The 25,423-nt window shown below is 44.7% G+C and overlaps 1 protein-coding gene across 1 annotated transcript; it reads left to right on the top strand.

The window, feature by feature from the left end:
• Window positions 1-100: 100 nt before the first annotated feature.
• Window positions 101-5,805, top strand: ATP23 (ATP23 metallopeptidase and ATP synthase assembly factor homolog). Its single transcript, XM_035128540.2, has 6 exons — window positions 101-405; window positions 2,201-2,246; window positions 2,348-2,429; window positions 3,604-3,741; window positions 4,794-4,877; window positions 5,314-5,805. Exons 1-6 carry the CDS (start codon window positions 189-191, stop codon window positions 5,515-5,517), a joined length of 771 nt encoding a protein of 256 aa, XP_034984431.1. The 5' UTR covers window positions 101-188; the 3' UTR covers window positions 5,518-5,805.
• Window positions 5,806-25,423: the final 19,618 nt, after the last annotated feature.

Raw genomic sequence — 25,423 nt, forward strand, 5'->3', positions numbered from 1 at the left:
ATTTCCGCTTTCCCTCCTCGCTCCGTTTGGTGATTGGTTCAAAAGAAGCAGCCGGAGGCAGCTCTCTTTCCTTCTGTACATCTCGTTGGTACCAAGGAGGCGGGGCGGAGCGACTTAGAGAGGCTTTTTCCTATGACTTACGGTGGCCGGCGAGGCCTCCCGAGCCATGCTGTTTCCGACGCGCTTGAATGGCTGAAGGAGGCTCCTCTGAGATGCCTCCTCCGGAGCAGCCGCAGGATCCGGGGAGCCGCGGCTCCGGCGGAGAGCAGGACGACGACTTTGGGTACGGCCTGTTTCCCGAGAGGAGCCGCGGAGCCGGGAAAAAGCAGCAGTCCATTGTCTATAAGGCCCTCTTCACCAGGAACCACAAGTGCCAGCTGATGCTGCAGATCGCCCTGGAAAGCAGTAAGTGCCTGGAGGCCGCGTCTCCTCTTTAAGGAGGGTCTCTGGCCGCGCAGTGACTTGCCCTCCGCTCCCAAGGGACCCGCGGCTCCTTCCCGAGAGCGGTAGACTCGTAATCTGGTGAACCGGGTTCGCGTCTCCGCTCCTCCACATGCAGCTGCTGGGTGACCTTGGGCAAGTCACACTTCTCTGAAGTCTCTCAACCTCACTCACCTCACAGAGTGTTTGTTGTGGGAGAGGAAGGGAAAGGAGAATGTTAGCCGCTATGCTGGGTAGGACCGCAAGCGAGGTTCTTACCGAAACTTTGGGGCTTATACAGGGCAGCCAAAGCAGTTTCCATGCCCAAACTGGGCCTAAACCCCAGCTGAAATGGATCTAGAAAATCAGTTTATGCAAGGGTGTCTGGATCTGGCCCGTGACCACACACTCATGGATCTTGCCCAAGAAGGGGAGATTGGCAATCCACAATCAGATCATGGATGAGAGAGGTCTTACTGACCTGGCACTCAGCAACAGCAGCCGCAGACCTGAGAACTGGCTGATAGAGCAACCACAATTCCCCACATTTCCACCGTCTCTTTCCCAAGAGAGGTCTGGGCAAGCCTATCCATGCCTATTCCGCCCTAGGGAATGCAAGGGGGCTTACTCCCAGGTAAGCGGGGTTAGGTTGGCAGCCTAAGTGCAGCATTAGACCCTATTTTGTTGCTAGGGCAGACACCTTCCATGTCTTAAGTAGTAGCAAGATAGTAAGAAGACCATTGCCTGTGGATCAACCACTGGCAGCCTTCCAGCTTGTTCTTTTCAAGAAGTCCAGAAACTGGTCTGCAGTAATAAACAACCTATTACCCATATGGGTAATAGGCTGTTTATTACTGTATATCAGCAGAGAGTGTGTGTGTATGTATTACACACATACAGTCGTACCTTGGTTCTCGAACAAAATCCATTCAGGAAGTCTATTTGACTTCCGAAAATGTTCAAAAACCAAGGTACGGCTTCCAATTGGCTGCAGGAGCTTCCTGCACTCCATCGGAAGCAGTGGAAGCAGCGTCAGACATTCGGGTTCCAAAGAATGTTCGCAAACTGGAACACTCACTTCCAGGTTTGCAGTGTTTGGGAACCAAAATGTACGAGTACCAAGGCATTTGACAACCAAGGTACAAGTGTGTGTGTGTGTGTGTGTGTGTGCATCTATATCTATCTATATATCATTCTTTACTGGAAAATGCAAAAGTACAAGTGCACAGAGTAAGACAAAAAGAAGAAACAAAAAAATAGAACCCATGTAGAAAACAAAACAGAAAAAAATACTGTGTACATTACAAAAAAAGTAGGTGGGGGGCTTGTTATTGCAGTTAACCAGACCTTAATCTAATACGGTATTTAAAAAATATATATTCCAAATACCGTCAAATTTGCCAATGGCAAGTTTACGTTTGTATGCAGCTTGTTCATGTGTAGCGAGTTAGTTCATATCTTCAATCCAGTCATTAAAGGGAGCCACATTGTCTCCCCCCCCCCAGTTCATTAATAACAGTCTTTTTGCTGTAGTAAGGGTGCAGAGAGTCCATTCATATTGTCCATTTCCCATTGCCCTTATTCTAAAGTTTTTGACATGCACCCAGCTGTAGGTCTGATCTTACAAAGCTGGGCACCCACATGGGCCACACTGAAGGCCTGCAAGGGCCACATGTGGGCTACAGGTTGCCCATTTGTGGTCTCAAGCATGTGACCAGTAGCTCATTTTGTCTGCCCAATTTTTGTGCTTAAGAATAAATGACTGCCTTGCTTGGTCTAGGTCCATATGCTAAACTGCTACTTGATGCTATGAAGAATACCGGCTGGTAAGAATGTTTTTTTGACCCAAGCTTGTTGCATGTTTACTGTGTTCCTGCTTGAAGGTGACTTTAATACTAAAAAACTGACCTGTACTTGGGCCTTTTAGCACTGTTTTCAAAGAGCGACACTTCTCATGTGAAGAGTGTGATGGGTGTGTCAGTGGAGGATTCGATTCTTCAATATCACAGGTAGGTACAGAGCAATCTGTTGCAGCATTGGAAACCTCAGATAACTTGATGCTTTGACATGTTAGCAAAACAAAATAGTTGCAGAAAATTATGAGATGTTTACTGTTGAACATTTTGAGTTCATAGTTCTCTGACTCAATGCTTACTCCCCTCTCCCCCATAGTATTATAGTAATTTAATAAAATGATTGCACAAGCCAGAAGGATTCAGTTCAAGTGGAGTATTTAATTAAATAGTATTTGAGCAGCCAGACCTCTTCTTTATTGGAAATACAAATCCACAGGCCCACTCACTGCTCCCAGAGAAGTTATTCCTGTTGGAGTGGAAGGGCTTCTTTTGTTCTAGGCAGCAGACTCACCTGGTAAACTACAGGCCTTCTACAACAAGGGAAGACTGTTGTCCTGCAGTTGGGACTTAATCTTGACAGCTGATAAGTGGCTTGAATAGGCTCAAAATGCATTTGTGTGGGCTCATAATGAGTCTTCAAATGCACAAAGTAGGAGTGAGCAGTGAGCCCCTGGGAAGCTGCACTGTCAGTGAAAACACACCTTCAGAAGGGCTTGCTGATAAGCACTGATGGTGAGCCCTCTTGGCTGCATGGGAAAGTTCTTGATGGGGAACTCTGGTGCCCATCTGGTGCTTGCTGTTAGTGCCGGTCATCTAATCAGTGCTGTCAATGATTTCCCACCTGCAAAGTAGCAAATGAAAGCTCATTTTCAGTTCCCAATTGTTCCTTTGTAGCTGTGTTCTTACTTGATGTCATATATGAAATCAGTTGTAGGGCAAGTGGCTTGAGGAAAAGCTTCAGATGCCAATTTGAGACATGTGTTGGGCTGAATTCCTGCTATAAGCAAAGGTGGGGGGAAAGAAGCTATGTTGTACTCCTCCCTTTCTTGACATGCCTTGATACAGCAGTGTGATAAGTGTGGATGAATCTGCACCATCCCTTCCCCATTTGCATTATATAATAGTAAAGATATTTGGGGAGGGAAGTGAGAAAGGAGATTTCACTCTCTTTCCATCAACCACCAGAGAAATACCAGAGGATGGCTGTCCACAAAGTTCCGCATTTGTCAATTTCAGTATATTTTTTGAGGCTTGCTTTAAAATAGGATAAAGCCTGTGACTTGTAGATTAAATTATCTTCTGAATGTCCCCCTTATTTCCTTTGTAGATTGTTCTGTGCCAAAACAACATTCAACACCAGTCTCATATGAACAGAGTGGTTGCACATGAGCTTATCCATGCTTTTGATCACTGCCGTGCACATGTGGACTGGTTCAATAATATCAGGCATTTAGCTTGCTCAGAGGTAAGTTGTAAATCAGGCATCCCCAAACTTCGGCCCTCCAGATGTTGTAAATTAATAGTGCTGCTAAGAACATATTTAACATCTAAGCAAAACATACACTTATCAGTTCAATTCTTCTTAGTTTTTTCTTTGGCTTCCCGCCTCCCCTTCATTCCAAGTTTGTTTTTGTCAAAAGCGACAAGATGGGGATTCTTCATGCTGGTCACATCTAGAAATTCCATAGACGTAAGTAGTGGATCACAGGGTCATTAAAGTCGTATCGCAGAAGTCAAACGCCTTGCGAGTCTAATGTTTTGGCTCCCGAATGCCCCAAACCTGGAAGTGAGTGTTCTGGTTTGTGAACTTTCTTTGGAACCCAAACATCTGACATGGATTTTGCGGGTTCCGATTGGCTACAGAAGCTTCCTGCAGCCATTCGGAAGCCGCACCTTGGTTTCCAAAGGTTTTGGAAGTTGAACGGACTTCCGGAACGGATTCCATTCGACTTCCGAGGTACATCTGTATAGCAGTTCTGTGATTTCACTAGTTCAGAAATTGATTGACCCAGTGGGTTTTTGTGTATGTGCTAGTAAGAATTTACTCCAACTAACACTCTAAAAAGGAGGATTCATGTGCCATTTAAAATTAGAATAACTAGTGTACAATGCTAAAACATAATAAAACAATATAAATGTAAAATTATAATCAACGATCAGTATCTGACATGATTGAAAAGCCTTTGTCAGTATTCCTAGTTTAGTTGTTGCAGCTTTAAAAACTATGAATGAGAAAATTCAAACAACCAGCCTGCCTTTAAAATTTTACTCAGTGTGAAGTAGCAGGGAACAGGAGAGAAAGGAAACCAGCCTTGTCACAACGTCAGAAATCTTATAAGTAAACAAACGGTACTTTTTCAAAGTCAATGTTCTTATGGCCTGTTGTCTTGACTGGCATATAGTTAGTGCCATCTTAGCCAGAGAACTGTTGGGAGCCATGTAATTATGTTAGGAATTGTTGCAGTTCTCCGAGTACTTTATTTAGTTTTGGTGTTTTTGGTATGTTTCTCTACATAGATTCGAGCTTCTAATCTGAGTGGTGATTGCTCCCTCCTAAATGAAATGACCCGGTTTAAATTTGGATTGAAGCAGCATCATCAGGTAAGTTGATGGTGACCTGTAAATGAAGAGGAGGGCCAGGCTTCCACAGTGTCTCCATTTGCAGAGGAGGTCCTGTTTAATTTGGAAATTCAGATATCCGAGATTCTGTTCCGTTAGGTATAACAAAGTATTAGAATCTGTGGCTGGTCAGATTTGGTGCAACCTTATACGACTATTTTTCAAGGAGTGACATTGCTAATAGACATCCACAATAAACAATGTGACACTGGATTTTGAGTTGAGCATCTTGGTGTCTTCCCAAGTTTGTGAAGAATATGGGAGATTGACAGTTGTTCGTTTTGTTTTAGTTAGCAATATCTTTCGAAACACTTTCTGTGGCTTGTCATTGGTAGTAATCAATTTTACTACTGTAAGTGTATCACTTGTCTAGACTTCACAGTCTGTGTCCTGACCTCGGTTTTCTTACCTTCCTCAGACCTGCGTAAAAGACAGAGCTGTTCGCTCCATCTTGGCTGTTCGGAAGATCAGCAAAGAGATGGCCGAGAAAGCTGTGGATGAAGTCTTTGAATCGTGTTTCAATGATCACGAGCCGTTTGACAGAGTGCCTCACAGCAGATCAGATGCAAAATATGCACATAGAGATTTCCAAAACCGTGACCGGTACTATGCAAATTTATAGCCAAAACCTGTTCATTTCTAGCTACAACATTTGGGGACAATTTTCAAAAGATTAATTGTGAAGATAACCGGAAGTCTACGAACAAAAAAGAATATTCATGTTGTCGAATTCCTGTTCTGTGTTTTGTTTGGCGTACGAATTGGTCTAGCAGTGTGTGTCGTCCCCCCCTCCCCCAAAATGTACACATAAACGTTTATGTGAGTATTCTATTGGAAATTGAAAACGCCTTGGTTCTCATCCTCGGTTTAATAAATGCTGTTTCGTTAATGGTTTGGCAGTCCATCTATTTCTATTGCTCATAGGTGACAGCTATTGCTTATGTAGCCAAAGCAGCAGGACCCATGCACAAAAAGTCAGGTATCAGCAAGCTTTGGGAAACAATGAAGTGTAGAAAGTTTTTTGGGGGGGGGGCAATACACCATAATAGTGTATTGAGATGGTGGGGGAATCTCCAAAGTCAGGTCTATGAGGATGGAGAATGTTCAGTTGACATGAAATTATATCTTCATATATAAACACACACACACATATGGTATTCTTACATTTTATTATGGAAGTTCGGATGAGAGTGCCCCCGATTACATAGCCAAAATATGGGGAGGTACCAACAGTCTTGTGGGGGGGGGGAACCCTAGGTTTTCAGAAGCAGCATGGAGCAGGGCATCAAATAACCCTTAAAGAAATTAAGTGGCATGGAATATTGAGAGATGAAGAGCTACAACACTGGCAAGCAGGTGGGAAGGGGAATGGAATGGCATGGCTGGAAAGGGAAGGAGAGAAACATATGGAATTGCCCAATTGGCCAGGGTGGTCATTTCTTGTTTCATACCTAAAATGTTCCCAGGGACGGAAGTGAGAGCTGCCCATAGAAACTAATGGAGAAAGTCAAAATTTTAATACAGCTGCGAATGGGCACTAAGTGTGTCCTCCCCACCTAAAAACCTGAAAGGTAGCAGCAAAGGAAAGAGGCCTTGCTTTTTCTAACTTTGTTCTTATTTAGGTTGGAAAACAGGGCTGTCTTAAGCATATCTGGCGCCATGGTGCGAACTATCCCTCCGGCGCACACACACCCCTTTCCAAGCGCGCGGCGGCCTGGCACCCTGCGCCACCCAGCCTTCTCTTAGGGCCGGCCCTGTTGGAAAAGGCCAGGAAATAATGATTTATGAGTGTTCACACTGAGTACACACACAGTGTAAGGCTCCACCCTGCAGTGTTGTTCAATAAAATCAAATCCTCCTGCAGGTTCATTGATTAGAGGAAAGCAAGCCTGCGATGTTACCCACATTGCAGGTTAGGCTGAGAGAGTAGGATACATTAAGGTGTAGTGTAGTTTATGGTAATATCCTTCTTGCGGATTGGAGGGCTGTGCTGCGAGAGTACCTTATAGCAGCGTTTCTCTAGTGTGCCGCAAGACGCTGGCTGATGTGCCGCGACGTGTGGCGAGGAGAAGGGCGATTTGGGGAGAAGGGCAATCCCCAAAGCTAAGAAGACCTCAGGCCTGGCAGCTAGGCCTCTTCCCCACTCGCACCCCGCGCCGTCTCCTAGCAACTGGCCGTCGGCGGCGCTGATTGGCCGGCGCGGCTCCCACCGCCATTTTCAAACGGCTTTTTTTTTTTTTTTTTGTCGAGGCGGCCGGGCGGCCCTCCTCCCTCAGCCGCCGCCTTTAACCATTCTCGTCCCGGGCTTAAGCGGAGGCGAGTCTGGTCTCGCCCGGCATGGAGAGCGGCCCTCTGGCTGAGAAGCCCCCTCTGAGGAGGAAGGGGAGGCAGTGGCAGCAGCAGCAGCAAGCGGCAAGGCCCGGTGCTGCCGCGGGGGGAGCGCCTGTGAGGCGCAGCGACGGCGGCGCGCTTCTATTCGAGACCCCCGGAGGAGCCCGGCAGGCCTCCTCCTCCTCCTCAACCGCCTCCTCCTGCGGGCGGTAAGTGTCCCCTCCCACCCCTGCCCTGGGTCCTTAGGGTGAGGGGCGGGTGACGAATAAATTCATGGTAATAGGAATAATAGTAATCGACGGGGGGGCAGGCGGTGTGAGGTGCTGGAGGTGTTGACCCCCTCCCCAATATTATTCGCTTCAAAAGGAGGGGGCGTAAGAGCCTTCAGCCCCCTATCCGTCACAGGGACGATCCGATTGCATCGCCACCACCACAATCATTATTGATTACAGTACTATTGAACCCCAGGCCCAGTTTTCTCCCCGAAAAGGGGAGGGCAGCACAGAGTTGGTGTGCCTCGTGATTTTTTCCATGGAACAAGTGTGCCGTGGCCCAAAAAAGGTTGAGAAACACTGCCTTATAGAAACCCTGCGCTGTAGCCCACAGTTAATATTGCAGCTTGGTGGTGAATGCTTGTGAAAGTCCATGTGATATACCGAGCAATCTTTGCACAGATATCCTGAGATGGTGCCAGAGGTTTTGCAGAGAAACTGAAGTTTCCCCTTTCAACTGCAACCCTCCATAGTCATTCCATATTAAATGCAGAGTCGACTAAAATGGAAGGATTATACATTGTCATCACTGGGCATACTAAGAAGTTTAAGCAGAGAAGAAATTGCAGTCTAAATTACAGATTGTCAAGCACCCCTAAGAAGCCTGCACTGAGCATACAGTGTGAAATGATTGTAGAATTTATGGAATCCTCCTGAGAAAATCATACACTACCATTACTCATGGCTATTTATATTTGCAGGAGAAGACCTCAAACATAATTATTAGAGGAGTTTGGCTTCTAGGGATTCCCAGGGTATAATAAATGGAAGCATTGCAGGGCATGCAATATTAAAATATTACAAGAGGCCTGAGACCATTTCAAATTAGGATGTCAACCTCTTCCTCACTTTCCCAGCCCGAGACCTTAGGATCAGAGCAGCTTTGCCAGTGATAGTTAAACATTTGTGTACCTTGCTAGTCCTTGCTTGATTCTTATCACTCAACTAAATCCTTTCACTTTTACTACTCCACAAAGTCCCTTTGGCCAGAGATGCCCATTTTTTTATTCGGGTGGAGGACATTCTATGTTCCACAATAGCGAAGGACCCAGAACTGTATTTTGCCTTGCAGGCTTTATGGTGAACACACACCATAATAAGGTTGGCAGTGCCTTGCAGTAAGGTCTTCCTGGCTATAGACCACCTGTGCTCAAACATAAAGGTAAAGGTAAAGGGACCCCTGACCATTAGGTCCAGTCGTGTCCGACTCTGGGGTTGCGCACTCATCTCGCATTATTGGCCGAGGGAGCCGGCGTATAGCTTCCAGGTAATGTGGCCAGCATGACAAAGCTGCTTCTGGCAAAGCAGAGCAGCACATGGAAACGCCGTTTACCTTCCCGCTGTAGCAGTTCCTATTTATCTACTTGCATTTTGACGTGCTTTCGAACTGCTAGGTTGGCAGGAGCTGGGACCAAGCAACGGGAGCTCACCCCGTCACAGGGATTCGAACCGCCGACCTTCTGATCAGCAAGCCCTAGGCTCAGTGGTTTAACCCACAGCACCACCTGGGAAATTGTAGTTAGATCCATACCCCCCAAATGTCCCTATTTTCCAGGGACAGTCCCAGAATTACAGAAGCCATCCCAGTTTCTGATTTGATCCCAGAATGTCCCCATGTTCCTTTTTCCTCCCCTCCACGTCTCAGAGAACAATTAAAAGTTTTGTGTGTGTGTAGGTGCAAAAAATAAAATTCCTGCACCAAATTAAGGAAATGGTGAAGTCAGCATACGAAGCCCTTCCTATAATTTTGAAAGAAAATATCACCAATCTAATTTAAGTTCTTTAATTGCAATGCTTCAGCAGCCAGCCAGTTTTAAGGAAATGTGTGGAGTGTTTATTCCTTTATTGTAAATGGAGCCTTACACTGTCTACTGAGAAGGAAGTCCCAGTGCATTCAATGGAGCTTACTCTCTGATAACTGGGTAAAGACTGTGCAGCATTACACGGCATTGCTAAACAATCCTTTAGCCAGAACTAAGTCCCACTGATTTTAATACCGTAGAATTTACTTTCTGGTATGTTCCTGATCATTCTCAGAGTTTCTGTTGTTGTTGTTGTTGTTGTTGTTGTTGTTGTTGTTGTTGTTGTATCCTGCCCTTTTCCCTGACAGGGACTTAAGGCAGCTTACAGCTAAAATTTTATTTCATTCCATTTATCTGTGGAAGGCATTGTACATGGTGCCTTCTCTCACACATTTTTCTTTACAACAATCATATGAGCAGGGCCGGCCCTACGGTAAGGCTGGGTGGCGCAGGGCGCCAGGCCGCTGGGCCGCCAGGGGGTGCCCCCCTGCCTGAGGGGATTCTGGCGCAAGGGCCGAGGGTGGTTAGGCAGGCAAGTAGGCAAGTCTGTCTGTTGCACGCGCTTCGGCAGCTCCCGCAAGGTCCTTCCCTGCTGCCTCGAGTGGGGCAGGCAAAGCCCTGGGCTGAGTTTTGTCTCCGGCGGGTGTGCAGAAGTCCCAGCGCTGGGTAATCAGCAGCCAATCGCGCCACCTTCTCTCCTTTGAGCCAAGCCGGCTGCGCGTGAGAAAGTCGAGAGGTGGCGGAGGAGGAATTATACCACCCAAAAGAAACACGCACGCACACACACGCCTGTGGCTGTCAAGTCGAGCGCTCCCCTGGATGGTGTCCGTTGTCGCAGGCGGCAGCAGCAGGAGACAAGAATCGGAGGGGTGGGGAGGAGCGGGGGAATGGGCGGCTTCTCTCTTCTCGACCCAGGGGGGGCGCGGGGGGCACCGGAGGGATCTTCACGCCAGGGCGCCAGATATGCTTAAGACGGCCCTGCCTATGAGGTAGGTTAGGCTGAGAGGTTGTCACTGTCTCAAGGGGACTGAGGCATATGTGTATATGACTTGTATGTGTGTGGCGAGATCAAACACGGGAGAAGCTTCCTGATGCAGACTAGGATGTCCCTATTTTCATGGGAGAAATGTTGGAGGGTATGTAGATCTTGAATGCAACACCCCCCCCCAAGAAACCCCCAAGTTTCTTTAAAAATAAAAGACTTAGTTTCTAAAAAAAACACTTTGTTTTTTTTTTAAAAGCTTGCATTTTACTATGCTTAAATCAGGATTTTGAGGGCCCTTGAACAGCCACATAAATTTACCCCGATCATCATGATTTACTGGTTCACAACACCGAATAACTACTCTGTGTGCAGAAGGAAGGTTAATGTTGATCTGTGCTCACAAAAGTCTAGTGCTGAAGCGGAGTGTAAGAAACTGTGTCAATTATCATTGCAGGGGTAATTTAGGTAGGTGGAATGTAATTGCTTGGCGTTGCTACACTTCTTCAATTTCTTCACCGTAATGCTATTATTGATTTAGAGAAAAAGAATTCCAGCTAATGAACAGATCTATGATAACTGCATTGCTATTGTTTTGGAGTGTGTGTGTGTGGGGGGGTGTACTTTGAGGAGGGCACACCGGGGGGGGGGGATGACATGTCATGACTGATGTAGGAAAGTCTTCTAAAAATAGCAATTTGATAGAATCGCAGTTGGGATGGGTGTCATAACACGGATCAAGTCCCAAACTCGTTGATACAGTCTGCAATAGAATGGATTTAAAGAGTCAATTGAAGTTGGCTTTGACTTTTAAAAATGTGATGTGAATCAGCACTTTAGATTTTGGGGGCTGATAGTACCTTTTAGGAATCATGTATCTTTTGGTGTGAAGCCTCTGCATTTTTGCCCCAAAGTAAGTCCCACTACGTTCAATGGATATTACTCTCGAGAAAGTGTGCATAAGGTTGCGGCAGCCTTAGTTATCTAGCCAAGCGCTGCTTCACATCTTTCCCTCCTATATTTCATGTGGAGAATTTCTAATCTTGTTTTCAAGAGGTAATTTTATCAGCAACCTACTGTTGCATAGCTGCTGGCTGCAAAATGACTGAATATCGGAACAAAAGCAGTTAGAAAAATACTTTATACACCTATGGAGAAAATTGCACACTAAATTCTAAAAGTCCCCTCCTTTGATGTAATCTAGCCGACCTTCTGCATTGTCTAAATTCCCTGGGGCTCAGCTTAGCCTTGCAATAGCATAATCTTGCTTGTTAATATTCCTTTGCTCTTTGCTTCTTTTCCAGGGCCCCAGTTTAGATTATGTTTTGCATGACACTGCATTTTCAGAAGACACAAAAAAGTCACACGTCTAATATCTTGCCCTTCATCTACCCCTCAATTGTGTTACACCTTTGTTGCTAATAATGATGATACTATGTTTGCGGAATTGCACACTGATTTTAATATGCAAACAGGCTTCCCTCTCATCAGCTTCATTGGATGGTCTTGAGCCCTAATATTATGAAAGGGAGATGCCCTAAAGACAGGAAGAAAACCAGCTAGTTTGATGGAAGAAGAGCATTCGAAGCATAAGAAACAGGTCCACAGTTCACTGAGTGAGCTCCACAGTCTCCAGCATCTCCCGGTAGAGTGAGGAAAGAGACCAGGCTGAGGAGTACTGCTCTGATGAGGAATGGTGGGAGCCTGCTCCCTGCCCCTGCTCCTGACCAGGATCCTGAAGCTGCCCAGGAGTAGTGGAGCAGTATAGATTTGGAACAGTGGTTTGCAGAGGGGCATAGTTCTGAAGTAAAAGTTGGGAAGAACTGGGGGATGAACAGCAAGGTGAAGAAGAACTGGAAGAGAGAGAGAGCTAATAGATGCTCTCTCTTGCTGGAAAATGTCCAGCCTATCAGTCCAAGGTCACGTAGAGCAGATAAGATGGCTACACAAAAAGCACGGTGGTTGCGAGATAAGGTTGCAAGACGCAGAAGTGACTAGAGGGGAAATGAGTGGAAACCTTAATTGGGAGCACCTTTAATCTGAGACGGACTCCTTGTTCTTTAGCTGTGACCATTAAAATCTCTTTAAACGGTAAGAGACTATTTTTGCTTTGTTCTGCTTATCCACAGCCAAAGGGAGGGAGGGAGGAAGCTGCTTTCCCAAAGCCTGACACAACCCATGTCTGAAACCCTGGACACCTAATGCCAGTCAGTTGAGACAGCCCTGAGCTAAATGGACCAATAAGGAGACCATAAGACAAGTACTGCTGGATCAGACCAATGGCCCATCTAGTCCAGCATCCTGTTCTCACAGTGGTCTGTGATGTAAGGCAGTTTCCTATGTCATCAAAATGAAGCTGAGAAGCAGTGCATGAAAAATGAGGTTTAAGAAGGGCACTGTCAGCAGCCCAGTCCTATGCATGTTTATTTAGAAATCAATCCTGCTGTGCTCCATGAGGCTTACTTCCAAGAAAGATGCAGCCTTAAACACACATAAGGGAAAGCCCCACTCGACACAGTGGGACTCGCTTCTGAATAAGCAGGCATAGGGTCACATTCTTATTCTACAAAGTCGACTGCAGCATCAAAAGAAAGCAAGGACAAAAGATAGCAGAGACCAAGGCAATGAAGGGTCAAAAGTGAATTTTTAAAAAATTTAAACTCAATCCAGTGAAGATGAGGAACCCAATGCTGCAAGGAAATATATAAAACAGAAAGCCAGAAATGCAGAATGAAAAAGGAGATGCCCACAAGATTTTTTAAAAATGTTGACTGTGCAATCTTGGTTTGCCGAGAATCAAGTCCCACTGAGTTCCAGAGGGGTTGCACTTTGGTAAGTGGCTATGTGATTTTAGCCTAAAGGTTGAAGTAAAGGATCAAGGAAGCAAGTCAAAGAATATTGCCGTAATTAATCCATTCTAGAGGCTTTATCAGAATTAGTGATTGAAAATATCTGGCTCTTGGAAGTATTATGGAAGGAAGGACGGAAGGAAGGAAGGAAATATTCTTTTAAGACCCAAAATGCAAAAGAAGGTGCTATCAAAATCATTCCAGATCAGCAGACATGCTAGGCTGAATGAATTACAGACTCACTCAGAAGAAGAATTATGAAAAAAGTTGAAAAGCAAAAATGATTTGACAGGTATATATAGAAACTTACTGTGAGGATGAATGGAAATTACAGAAAATTTACAGAAAAGGTTAGGACGAAAACAATTCAGCCTATCTTTATATAGAATCGTGCTGTACTGTTGGGTTGGTGATGTAGAACTTGGCTGTGAGTGCAGAAAGTGGATTTATGAGACAAACTCCAGTTATAGAAAGGTACATTTCTGCCTCCTTCCTGCTGCAATCCTTGCACCTACCTGAAAGGCCATTTCTGATGGTCAAAGGAAATGTGACTTGGGAGGTAGAGGGCATGATTCAGCATGCCAGGTAGGGAGGAACTTGGGGGGAGACAGAGATCCTTTCGTGTTAGCTGCAAAGTGATCAGGGATACAAAACCCGTGACTCTCCAGTTGTTGATGGACTACGAATCCCATCAGAATGCCCAATGGTCAGAGACGATGGGAGTTGTAGTCCAGCAATCCTTGGTCCCCAATTCTTGCACTAGAGGTTCTTTGGATAAAAGGAAAAGGTAACGAGCTCTTAATTCCTCAATCTTTGCTGAAAGTGGGAAACTTAGCCATGCAGACCTGTCAGCTCTAGGGAGAGGCAGGAGTCCTGAAAAAACATAGGAACCCAGATCCCCCTAAAATGATGATGTGTTGGCATTTCAAGTGACTTGTTGGTATTTCAGTCACCGAGAATAAGGCTGATTGTGCCGATGGTCTTTTTGCTTTAACTTGAAAAGACAAGAGGACAGCAACCAGCGACTTCTTGTAGTGCTTATCAGCTCATAGAGTCGTTGCATTATTTTAACACATAATATTAAGCGGCTTCTCTCCCCCACCATTGCTAGCAGGTGAAAAGCCCAGGAACAATCTGAATTCCTGCCATCAGTACAGCAGAGGGAGCTGCAGCACTATTGGAAAGAGCTCTGCGTCGAAAACAAAGCAAGCCTGAAGCGACTTCAGCATGCATTTCCATTTTTATTTAAATCTGCATTTTAATCAAATTTACATAACTCTAATGTTAAAATAGATTAGAAATTAAACACACTTCCACTGCATTGTTCAGCTCCCAGAGAGTTCAAAAATGAAATATTTACTTCCTCATAATAATGATCTGGAGAATGCAAGCGGAATACATTTGGCTGGCTGATGTTGCCGTTGCAGTGAGGATGTTTTGATTAGGAGCCTGCTGTGCTGGAGAAAGTCATGCAGGCTGAAAACTTTGGCATCATATAGGTCTCCTGATATTGGATGTGATCCTCCAGCCCAGTTCCCCATTTGTAAATGGGGGATTTATAGTGGCTGCATTCTGGGGTTGCTGTGATGACCACCGGACTGAAAAGAATAAAGATAATACCCTTCAAACTGAATACTCTTGAATACAATGTAAGAATCTGTTGAAAGTTTTGAAATTAAATCAGTGAGGCATGCTACATGATCCAAAAAACATTTACTGAATTCAGTGGGACTTAGTCCATATAAAGTGTGCTCAGCTCTTAATCTCTTCTGGTTTGCATCTTGGCATTAGTTTATAGTATTGGTATGGGAGATACTGAATATATTGTGGTCACTTCACAGCCAACTTTTTTCCAACCCAAGTAGTGGTGCATTACATGTTTCCAGCTGTATGTTGAGAAAAGCATGTGCTTTGTATGGTACCTTTACAACATCTTCCTTTCTTTTTTGGCCACTGGAACACAAATCAGGAAGCCTTGTGCCACCTTGCAGGCTCCATGCACTCAGAAAATTGTAAGGCCTAAGATACATTTGGATGCGGGTGGCGCTGTGCGTCTAAACCACTGAGCCTCTTGGGCTTGCCGATCAGAAGGTTGGCAGTTCGAACCTCCGTGACAGGGTGAGCTCCCGTTGCTCAGTACCAGTTCCTGCCAACCTAGCAGTTCGAAAGCACGCCAAAAGTGCAAGTAGATAAATAGGTACCGCTCCGGCGGGAAGGTAAACGGCGTTTCTGTGTGCTGCTCTGGTTTTGGTGTTCTGTTGTGCCAGAAGCGGCTTAGTCATGCTGGCCACATGACCCGGAAGCTGTCTGCGGACAAACGCCGGCTTCCTCAGCCTGCAAAGCAAGATGAACGCTGCAACCCCAGAGTCGTCTGTGACTGGACTTAACTGTCAGGGGTCCTTTATCTTTACCTTTTAAAGATACATTTATAAATAAGTATGTGAATTGTATAACTCCCATAATTTAACATATATACACGAGACTGCTTCTGCTGCTCAAGTCTGCCAAGCTGAAATTGTCAGCATATGCTGTGGGCAGGCGAGGAGATAAGAATATACTTTGTGGAGGGAACTGCCAGCCACTTTGAGAGAGAGAGATTTAAAAGCTTGCTCGATCTAAGACAAGTGCTGATGTGAATAAAATACTCCAAGAGACTTGATGCTGTAAATAAAGCTCTATAGGAGGCTGGCACTAAATTATCCACTGTCATGAATTGTATGATGGTCTTTTCTCACACTTTGGTGATGCCTGCAATCCATTTCGTGTTTTTGAGGCTGTGGCAAATGAACTCACACTATCCAATCATTCCTATTTTTTCTCCTAGAAAAAATGGTGCCGGAACTCACCATGAAAGCCTCCCTTGTTCTCCTATAATGGCAATGGCACCCACCTGAGAGGTGGCAGAACTGAGTTCCGGTGAGTTCCAGCTGGAAAAAACTGTCCTGCAACTACAAGGAGATTACACAACACAAACAAGCGATAACCCATGAGGTTGGCAGAGATAACAGCGACAAATTCCACACACGTTTCTTCTGGGTCCCATCATAGGACACAAAACTGCTTTGGTCACACTGCCTGATGATCTCTGGCGGGCTAGAAACAAAGGTGAAAGCAGTATCCTGGTTCTGCTGATCTCCCAGCAGCTTCTGATGCCATCCACCACCATAGGAGCCAACTCCTAGGGGCCGCGGGGGCCCCCACAATAAAATATTCGAGCCCTCCCCCCAGTTGATGGGCATTCTCATTCAAATGGTATGTGCGCACTGCATCATGTGGTCGATTATGCAGGGGCGGGGCTTTCCTGGGCCCTCACAATATTTTATTCAAGTTGGCACCCCTGTCCACCATGGGATCTTTTGGGACCATCTAGGGAGGTTGGAACCTGGGTGCTTTGTTCTATCCTATAAGGGATAAGCTAATCATTGAGACAGGCAGAGAGGGCAAGAAGCCTATGCCACACTGTATAGGATTCACCCCCTATAAACACCATGCAGCCCCCACAGAGTTGGCCAACAATGAATGTAGCCCTCAGCCATTAAAGGAGTAGCCACCCATTTACCACATGATTTGAGAGAAAATTATTCCACAAGCAATTTTCTTCATTTCATGAAAAATAAGAGTGCCGCCCCCCGCAAAAGAAAGCTTTGAGTGAGGCATGTTATATAGGAAATAATGTACGGGATTTTTGTAGCTGAGCTCCCGCTTCCTTCTCCTTGGAAAATGTCATGGTTTTTCACTCCCAGCTGTGAAGAGGTGCACAGTTTTGCATGGGATTGTTAAATATTGTTTCACAACAGAGGTTGTAGTAGACCTCTAGCAATGGATGGAAAGATTTCTGTATATGATTTGCTATATTTGTAAAGCATTTTGGGATCCCTAGGTGCGAAAGCTACTAAATAAATGTAAGATAATTATCACTGTAGCTTGGTACTCAGGAGGAAAAATCGTGAGATATTCTCAACCAGCCTTCATAAATCTTTTCAGCATCCTCATCCTATTAAAGCCTTAGGCTTTATTCATTCAGGTCACAAATTACTGAACAGAAGTGGAAATAATGGGATACTGATAGAAAATTGTCTTTTTCCACACCATGACTATAAATAAGTTACCTACGCCAACTTTCCAGAAGCTGATTTCAGTCTAGTCATTTATATTAAGAGCCAATGGAAGGAATAATATGGAAATGATTAATAAGCTTTGCCATCTTTTTTATACAGATTATTTATTATATACCACATACATAAATATTATTAAGGGAGAAGTATTTATCTGGAACTTTGGACATATTTCTGTGGACAAATCTTTGCAGGTGGATTTAAAATAAAATAAAATACAATGATTAGGCAATAAGTCTGGATTTATTTTTATAAGTGTGTGGCTTTTATTTCTATCCCTGTAATTTTATTTTCACTGTAATTTGTATCCCACAGAATTGTTTACTTATTCCAATATCGGATTTGTTACAATGAGTGATAGGCAGTTTAAGAAGTTACTCACACATTTTGCACTCTGGGAGAAAAAGGCAAAGGCTGGAATCCTCAGCAAACTTATTAAGCAGTAAAGTGGGGCTCACATATGAATAAATATACCCACCCACCCACCAACACTACTTGAGATGACTAGTCATGGCCTGCGGAAGCCCCAGTATGCTGAAGGTGTTGGGGGAAATAAACCGTGGAAGAAGAAGAGGAGGAGGAGGGGGAGGGGGAGGAGAAAGGACATGATATTGGCCTTTCACTCCCCTTAAGGAGTCTCAAAGCCGCTAACAATCTCCTTTCCCTTCCTCCCCCACAACAAACACTCTGTGAGGTGAGTGGGGCTGAGAGAAGTGTGACAAGCCCAAGGTCACCCAGCAGCTGCATGTGGAGGAGCGGAGATGTGAACCCGGTTCCCCAGATTACGAGTCCACCGCTCATAACCACTACATCACGCTGTCAGGCAGTGGAGGAGGAGGAGGAGGTGGAAGTGGTGGTAGAGGAGGTAGAGGAGGTAGAGGCATGCAACAAGCTCAGGAGGCACACTCCTTGGGTGCATGGAACTGCTGCCCCTGCCAGCTGTTCCCAATTTATCAACCGAAGTGACTGCCACCCCAGGTTTCATGGGCTGGCCAGCCTTGTGCTTACCGTAGTATTGCACTGAATATCTTTGAGCCGGCAGCTCCATCTAGAGACCTAAACATGAGCATAAGCTTCTCCATTCTTTCCAGTGCCAGGAGTTTCCTAAACCCTGTAGAGATTGGAGGATCCTTTACTCACATGGTTTACAATTCAGCTGCTATTGTCTTTTGGGTCACTGGATACCGTTCTAAGCAGCCACTTTTTGCTTCTCTTGCAGAAAATGCAAACAAAACTTCTCACAACTTTGTTCCAGTTAGGTAGGAGTGTTCCATGTCATGGTAACCCCTCATCCAATTGACGTCAGAGGCTTCATTGCCACAAGCAAAAGACAGCATAGTAGCAGAGGAGGTGTCGGAAGCTGAAGAGGTGACAGGGCTTAGTGAGCTGGGAGAGTCTATGACAGAGTGGTTCAGAATCAGAGGCAGAAGCTGAAGCAAGAGAGTGGTGAGGCAGGAGAGTGGGGAGGCAGAGATGAGTCAGGCTGGTGCAGAGGCACGGGTCTCTCCTCCCATCTCTCACATTGTCTCCCAGAACCAGAAGAGACCTGAAAAGGGCAGAGGAGAGGTTGGCTTCACACAGGCACAGTCTCCAACTGCTTAGAAAAAAGTTCTGGAGAGGAGGGAAGTTCTGGAGAGGAGGGAAGTTCTGGAGAGGAGGGAAGCGGGGACTTTGAGTCTCAGCAACTGATCCACGGAGCAAGATCTCCTGGGGGTGAGCTGTTGTCCTCATTAGGGCTGACACTCCACCAAGCCTGTGGAGATCGTGCTCTTGCTAATAAAGAGTTGACTCCAACTTGAACGGTGTGATTTAGTGCCAGCTCGCTCCTGACAGACACCACCGTTCGTGTCATGCCAACAGCCACCACTGTTGTGGATGTATTACTCAGTGACTTGAGATGCAGCGTGCTGATGCTGGAATGGCATAAAGGTAGCATCTTTCTTCACTGCCATCTGTGGCAACTGGTAGCAATTTCCATTCGGAATATGGCATCAACTCATTTTGTCTGCTAAATCTTGGGACAAAAATTGACTGTCTGCAGAGAGCCTATGCAAAGTGTAAGCTGTGTGATGTATGGAGCTGCATCTCTAAAGGCTGCTCTAAATTGCACTTACCATTGCTCTAGAGGAACTGGCCTTGTTAAGGGTCTCCTGTAATGGAATGCCTCTCTCATTCATTCACTCACGAGAGAGATGGCCCTGGCAGTCCCCTCTTTCACTTTTGCAAAGAGGAAGAACAAGTGACACCGACCTGCTGGGCCACTTAAAAGATTTGTGCCTGTCAGGTCGAATCCTTTCAGGCATGTATATGTCAGCTCCCCAGCTAAAATATACCACTGTGGTCAGAGCCATCAGCCATGGCTGCCAATTTTCAGGTCGTGCGAGTTCCTTTTGTGCGGTCCGTGAAATGCCGTACATAATTTATTAATTCTTAGCATACTTTAAAAGCACAGAGAAATCCTTCTTCTGAACTATGAAATTAACTCTCAGCATGGCTAAGACTTTGAAGCACACTCTACTATTTTCTTACCTTTTGGGGGGCACTACCTACCATAGTCCAGTTGGTAAAAAAAATAAATGGCAAGGATTTTAATTTATCTTGCATATTGGCACGATTGCATTAGGTAGATCATGGATCTTTGCATAAGAAGGCCAGAATATTAAGAAGCGAATGACCCTGTGTGTTAATGAAAAATAGACCCAATATTTATATATTCTCCCCCCCCTTTTTAAAAAATATATAATAATATCTAAATTGCATAGCAGTTCTGTGCCTAATTGAATGCCACAATACCAATGAGTAATTGCACTGTCTATGAAAGAAATTTGTTCCAAAGTCAAAATGTCACCTTGCTGTCAAATAATCCCATAGATTACCATAAACAGAGCTGGAGAAATTGGACTGTGACTGGAAAGATATGTGATGTGAATCCTACTCATTACCCAAGACATGACTTCCATTGTAATTATCTGCCTATCACAATAGCTTCCTTTTGCCATCTCTTGCTTACCTGCTGCCACACACAAACTCATTAACATTTATGTTGGTACAACACTGTTTGAAGAGTTAACCTTTTCTGCAAAGTATGGCAAACCCTTTCATACTGACGGATCCTGTAGTGTCACATGCAAAAACTTGCTCAGGAGACTAACATTTATCTTTGCTTCCTTTGCGGCTAAATTAGAAATTAGTTTAAACACCTGACTTCCATTACGGTGCATTTTGCCCTGTCACGCATTGCAAATGTGAGATGGCTTCATATTTTCAGGTTCCTTCCCAGGTTTATCTCTCAAAAAATGTAGCGATGTGCAGTACAATCCTATAGATGTCTACTCAGAAGTAAGCTTCCTTGATTGAGTACAAGGACCATTATCCCCAGATAATTGTGTATAGGATTACCACCTCAATTGCAGTAGCACCATGGGAGATACTTTTCTGTGAGTTCATTCCATGGCTCTGCAGTTATGTTCAGTACCCTTAATGCAGGCACCCCCAAACTCGGTCCTCCAGCTGTTTTGGGACTACAACTCCCATCATCCCTAGCTAACAGGAGCAGTGGTCAGAGATTATGGGAGTTGTAGTCCCAAAACAGATGGAGGGCTGAGTTTGGGGATGCCTGTGATAGATAGTTTCAGCCAGTCCCCCACCTCCAGACTCCTCAGGCTCATTTATTTATACCCCACCCATCTGGCTGGGTTTTCCAAGCCACACTGGGTGGCTCCCAACAGAATATTAAAAACACGATAAAACATAAAACATTACTTTCCCCCCTAAACAGGGTTGCCTTCAGATGTCTTCTAAAAGTCAGGTAGTTGTTTATTTTCTTGACATCTGAGGGGAGGGCATTCCACAGGGCGGGCGCCACTACTGAGAAGGTCCTCTGCCTGGTTCCCTGTAACCTCACTTCTTGCAGTGAGGGAACAGCCAGAAGGCCCTCGGAGCTGGACCTCAGCGTTCGGGATGAATGATGGGGGTGGAGATGTTCCTTCATACTGTTGGTACAGAGGAACCTTGGTTTATGAACACCTCGGTTTACGAATTTTCGGTTTATGAACGCCGCGGACCCATCTGGAACAGATTAATTCACTTTCCATTACTTTCAATGGGAAAGTTTGCTTCAGTTTATGAACAGACTTCCGGAACCAATTACACCCATGCTTCGGGTTAAGTCCGCTTCAGGTTGAGTATTCCGCGGACCCGTCTGGAACAGATTAATCCACTTTCCATTACTTTCACTGGGAAAATTCGCTTCAGTTTATGAACGCTTCAGTTTATGAATAGACTTCTGGAATCAATTGTGTTCATAAACCGTGGTACCACTGTATGTTAAATGTACATTTGTGAAGTGAGGATGATTAGGTTTAGGACCATCCATGGCACATAGGTACACTTTCCTCCGAAGCTGTGGTTCCAGTGAAAATAATCCCTCCAAAGGAGGCATAAAGAATCAACCCACCTTTCCTAGGGCACCGCAGTCCTGGTACTGATTACCCTCCTCCATCCTATGGCTCCTCCTCCATCCTATGGCTATTATTTTTAAAACAAAAACAAAACATGCTAAATGCAGACATACACACATGACTTCATTTCCATATGTTACTAGAGCAGTGGCCATGAACAAACGACTAAAATAATGCCTGAATCATCTGTTGGAAAGCAAAAGGAAATGTTGTGTCACCTCATATGATGGCTGTAAGAACATAGGAAGAGACTGCTAGAACTGACCTTAGGTCCGTCCTAGTTCTGCACCCTTTTTTCATAGTGGCCAACCAGATGCCAATAGGAAGCCTACAAGCAGAATTTGAGCAGAACAGCACTCCTCTCTCCCGTGGTTTCGGGCAGCTGATATTCAGAAGCATACTGCCTACAACCAGTGCTAGAAAAAGAGGTGATGGAACTCACCAGGAACACCTCCCTTGTTCTCTTATAATGGCAATGGCGTCCACCTGAGAGGTGCCGGACCTGAATTCCAGGGAGTTCCTGCTGGAAAAAAGCACGGCCTACAACACTGTTTTTCAGTCTCCGTTCCCCAGCTGTAAAATGGGAATTCGTGGGTTCATGGAATTATTGTGAGTACAAACAGATAAAAGCCACAATCCAATGATTTATGTTTCCATGGGGCAGAACCATGTGTGCATTGCTAGATTTTTTTCTGTTGCTGTTCCTATGTAAGCCCTCCCTGTGGGGCGCCCTCCCATCCGATGTCAAGGACATAAAGAACTACCCAACTTTTAGAAGACATTTGAAGGCTGCCCTGTATTGGGAAGTTTTCTTTAAAAAATGTTTGATGTTTTATTGTGTTTTTATATGTGCTGGAAGCTGCCCAAAGTGGCTGCGGAAACACAGCCAGATGGATGGGGTATTATTATTATTATTATTATTATTATTATTATTAATTATTAGTATTATTATTATTATTACAGTATCATCATCATCATCATCATCATCATCATCATCATCATCATCATGGCTGTCATCTGGCTCCCAGTATTCTGGTGCCTTTCAAACAACCTTACTGAGCATTGAGATGCATTAATGGAGAAAACTCTATCCTGCTGTTCCAAAACACTGGAGTCTTGCAAGAACTAGCCAAAATATATACCAGAGTCCCACACAGACTCGTAGACACATATTCCAGAACCGATACTGCTCAATAACTGTGTCAGCTTCTTCTTCTTTTATCAGGGTTAGCTGATGAGGACTCTTTCCCATTTGCCTCTCACCTCAAATGGCTTCATAATGTAATCGACATTAGAAGAACTTCAAGTAGGCTTACTTCAACATTACACCACTTCATCTATCTCACCGCAGCAGGACTTGCCCATACAAAGAGGATCGGATTCTCCCCCACCCTCCCCCAGTTATTATTACATAATGGTGAGTACCAAATGTTGACATTCATTACAAATTGTTGGGGGAAGTGGAACATTGTGCAAATTATTGTGCCAGATTATATGAAAAGCCACAGTGGACCATGAATTGTCAAAGTAACTGAATATTCAAAGCTCAGATTTGTGGTGTGTCGCTCCAACCTTTGTGCTTTGTGCTCAAGCCACTGGGATTTCCCCATGAAGACATAATTGTGAATTATTAAGTCATGAGTTATGAATTATTCTGAGCTCTATTGAGCCAAGTTTTGTGAAGCTAATTTGAATTACCAGCACCAACCTAATTTGAATATTTATCAATAAAAACAGATACTTAAATATTATTTTTGAATTTTAAATGCTCTATTTATTTTAGTTCCAGGCATCTAAGGAAGAGAGAAAAAGAGGAAAATTGTGCTCGGTAGACTAAAAAACACCAGCAGCATATTCTTTTGGGGCTCTCTTTTTGTCAGTATATCACCATAAAGATTGCTTACCTTTTTTGGGTGGATGACGGTTGTGGTCCGGCGCAAGATCAGACCCCCATACACTTTGCAGCTTTTTGTTGTTCTGGACCTAGTCAGCTGCGGGGATAGCCCACCAAGAATTTGAATTTGAACTGGCCAATAGATGCCTTCAAAGGGCAATTATTATAGTTATGAGACACACACATAAGTCCATTAGATCCAAAATCTAACATGACCTAACTTTACCACTGTCTCAATGCAACTCATGTTCTTCATTTTCAAGAAACATATCTGTGCAAGGATCTCTGCTTCCAATTCCATTCTGGATTTCCCTGCAACCCTCCAGAACAGATTTGGTGAGGGAGTGGGGAGCAAGGGGAATGGAGATGGAGGGGAAGTTCTGCTGTGAAGTAGAAGTCATTTTTGGAAAGGGGATGACTCCATTGGATATGTCCCTTGGCTGCTTTCAAGATAGTCATTGGTAAGTGAAGTTGAGAGGAGTCTAACTTTTGGAAATGCTTTTCTTTACAGCAAACTCAACCTGGTGCACTGTAAAGGGTGACCATTTTCAGGCATTTCTTGATACCTGTGCATGTCAGCTGCAAATTTTGATGCAGGCAGTGCCGGGAAATCTGTTTCTGAAGCTCGAGGTGGCTCAATGCAGAAAGTACCTACCAGGGAAGAGAAGCCTTGAGCCAGATAATAAAAAGGAAGAGGGGCCTGCCCCCCCTGACATGCTTTGACTGTAATCCAGGGACTAGCTGGGCCAGTAATCTGTCCATTTGGCTGCCCAGGAGTTTGGAGTGTTGATGTATCTCCAGCAATGCTGTCTTTCTTTTCTGCCTGTTCCTTTTAGGATCTTCATACACGGTGAATTGGACATGTAGGGCAGGCTTCCTCAAACTGCGGCCCTCCAGATGTTTTTGGCCTACAACTCCCATGATCCCTAGCTAGCAGGTCCAGTGGTCAGGGATGATGGGAATTGTAGTCTCAAAACATCTGGAGGGCCGAGTTTGAGGAAGCCTGATGTAGGGCTTGTCTCTATGTGTCTAGCAACCAAAAAGCATTTATGATGGCATGTGTAAGTGAGCTGTTTCCTGTTTTTAGCCTTGTCACTTTCCTGACATTTCATCTGTCCTCCTATTTCTATGCAAGGTTAACAGTTCTGTGCATTGTCACAGTGCCATTTCGGACGGTAATAACACTGCTGCCAGTCATCGAACTGGCCTCTTCAGCACACTTGCTGCTCCACCAGAACCAGCTACGCCAACTTGCAATGTCATTCAGCCACCCATCCTACAGACTCTGCTACACATTTATTGCTCTTGCAATAAGTCATAAAGTTTGTCTGGAAGAAATGTTGCATTATTTGATCAATGTACTTTTTCAGAGGCTCGACTTTCCCATGACAATTTAACTGAACTACTTTTTTTTTAAAAAAAACAACAACCACCCAATTCTCCCAAATATTATTTGGAAACCGCCGTTAGAAAAGTTGCTTCTTTTTAACCCATTCTTGCCTGGCTGAAAAAAATGGGATCCATTGTAGTTATTTGCTGTGTCCCTGCCAAAAACAACCCCCATCCTTTCTTTTGGGATTGATGATGAGTGCTGGATTGATAATGACTGCTCTATTGGTGAAGACCACAAACAGGAAGCTACTGCAGGCTGTTGAATGGTGTGAGAAGAAAAATGTGGCACGGAGCTACTGAGTTGAGGAAACAATAGAAGAGATTGCCTTATTAGGCGCTAAGAGACAGTTTGTTGCAAGAAGCTGCTAAAGCCCAATGTATTTCAGGCATAAAATCCTTCCTCAACAACGTAGTACCTCTTGACACCATCG

The sequence above is a fragment of the Zootoca vivipara genome, chromosome 10 (assembly GCF_963506605.1).
Source record: "Zootoca vivipara chromosome 10, rZooViv1.1, whole genome shotgun sequence".
NCBI lineage: Eukaryota > Metazoa > Chordata > Lepidosauria > Squamata > Lacertidae > Zootoca > Zootoca vivipara.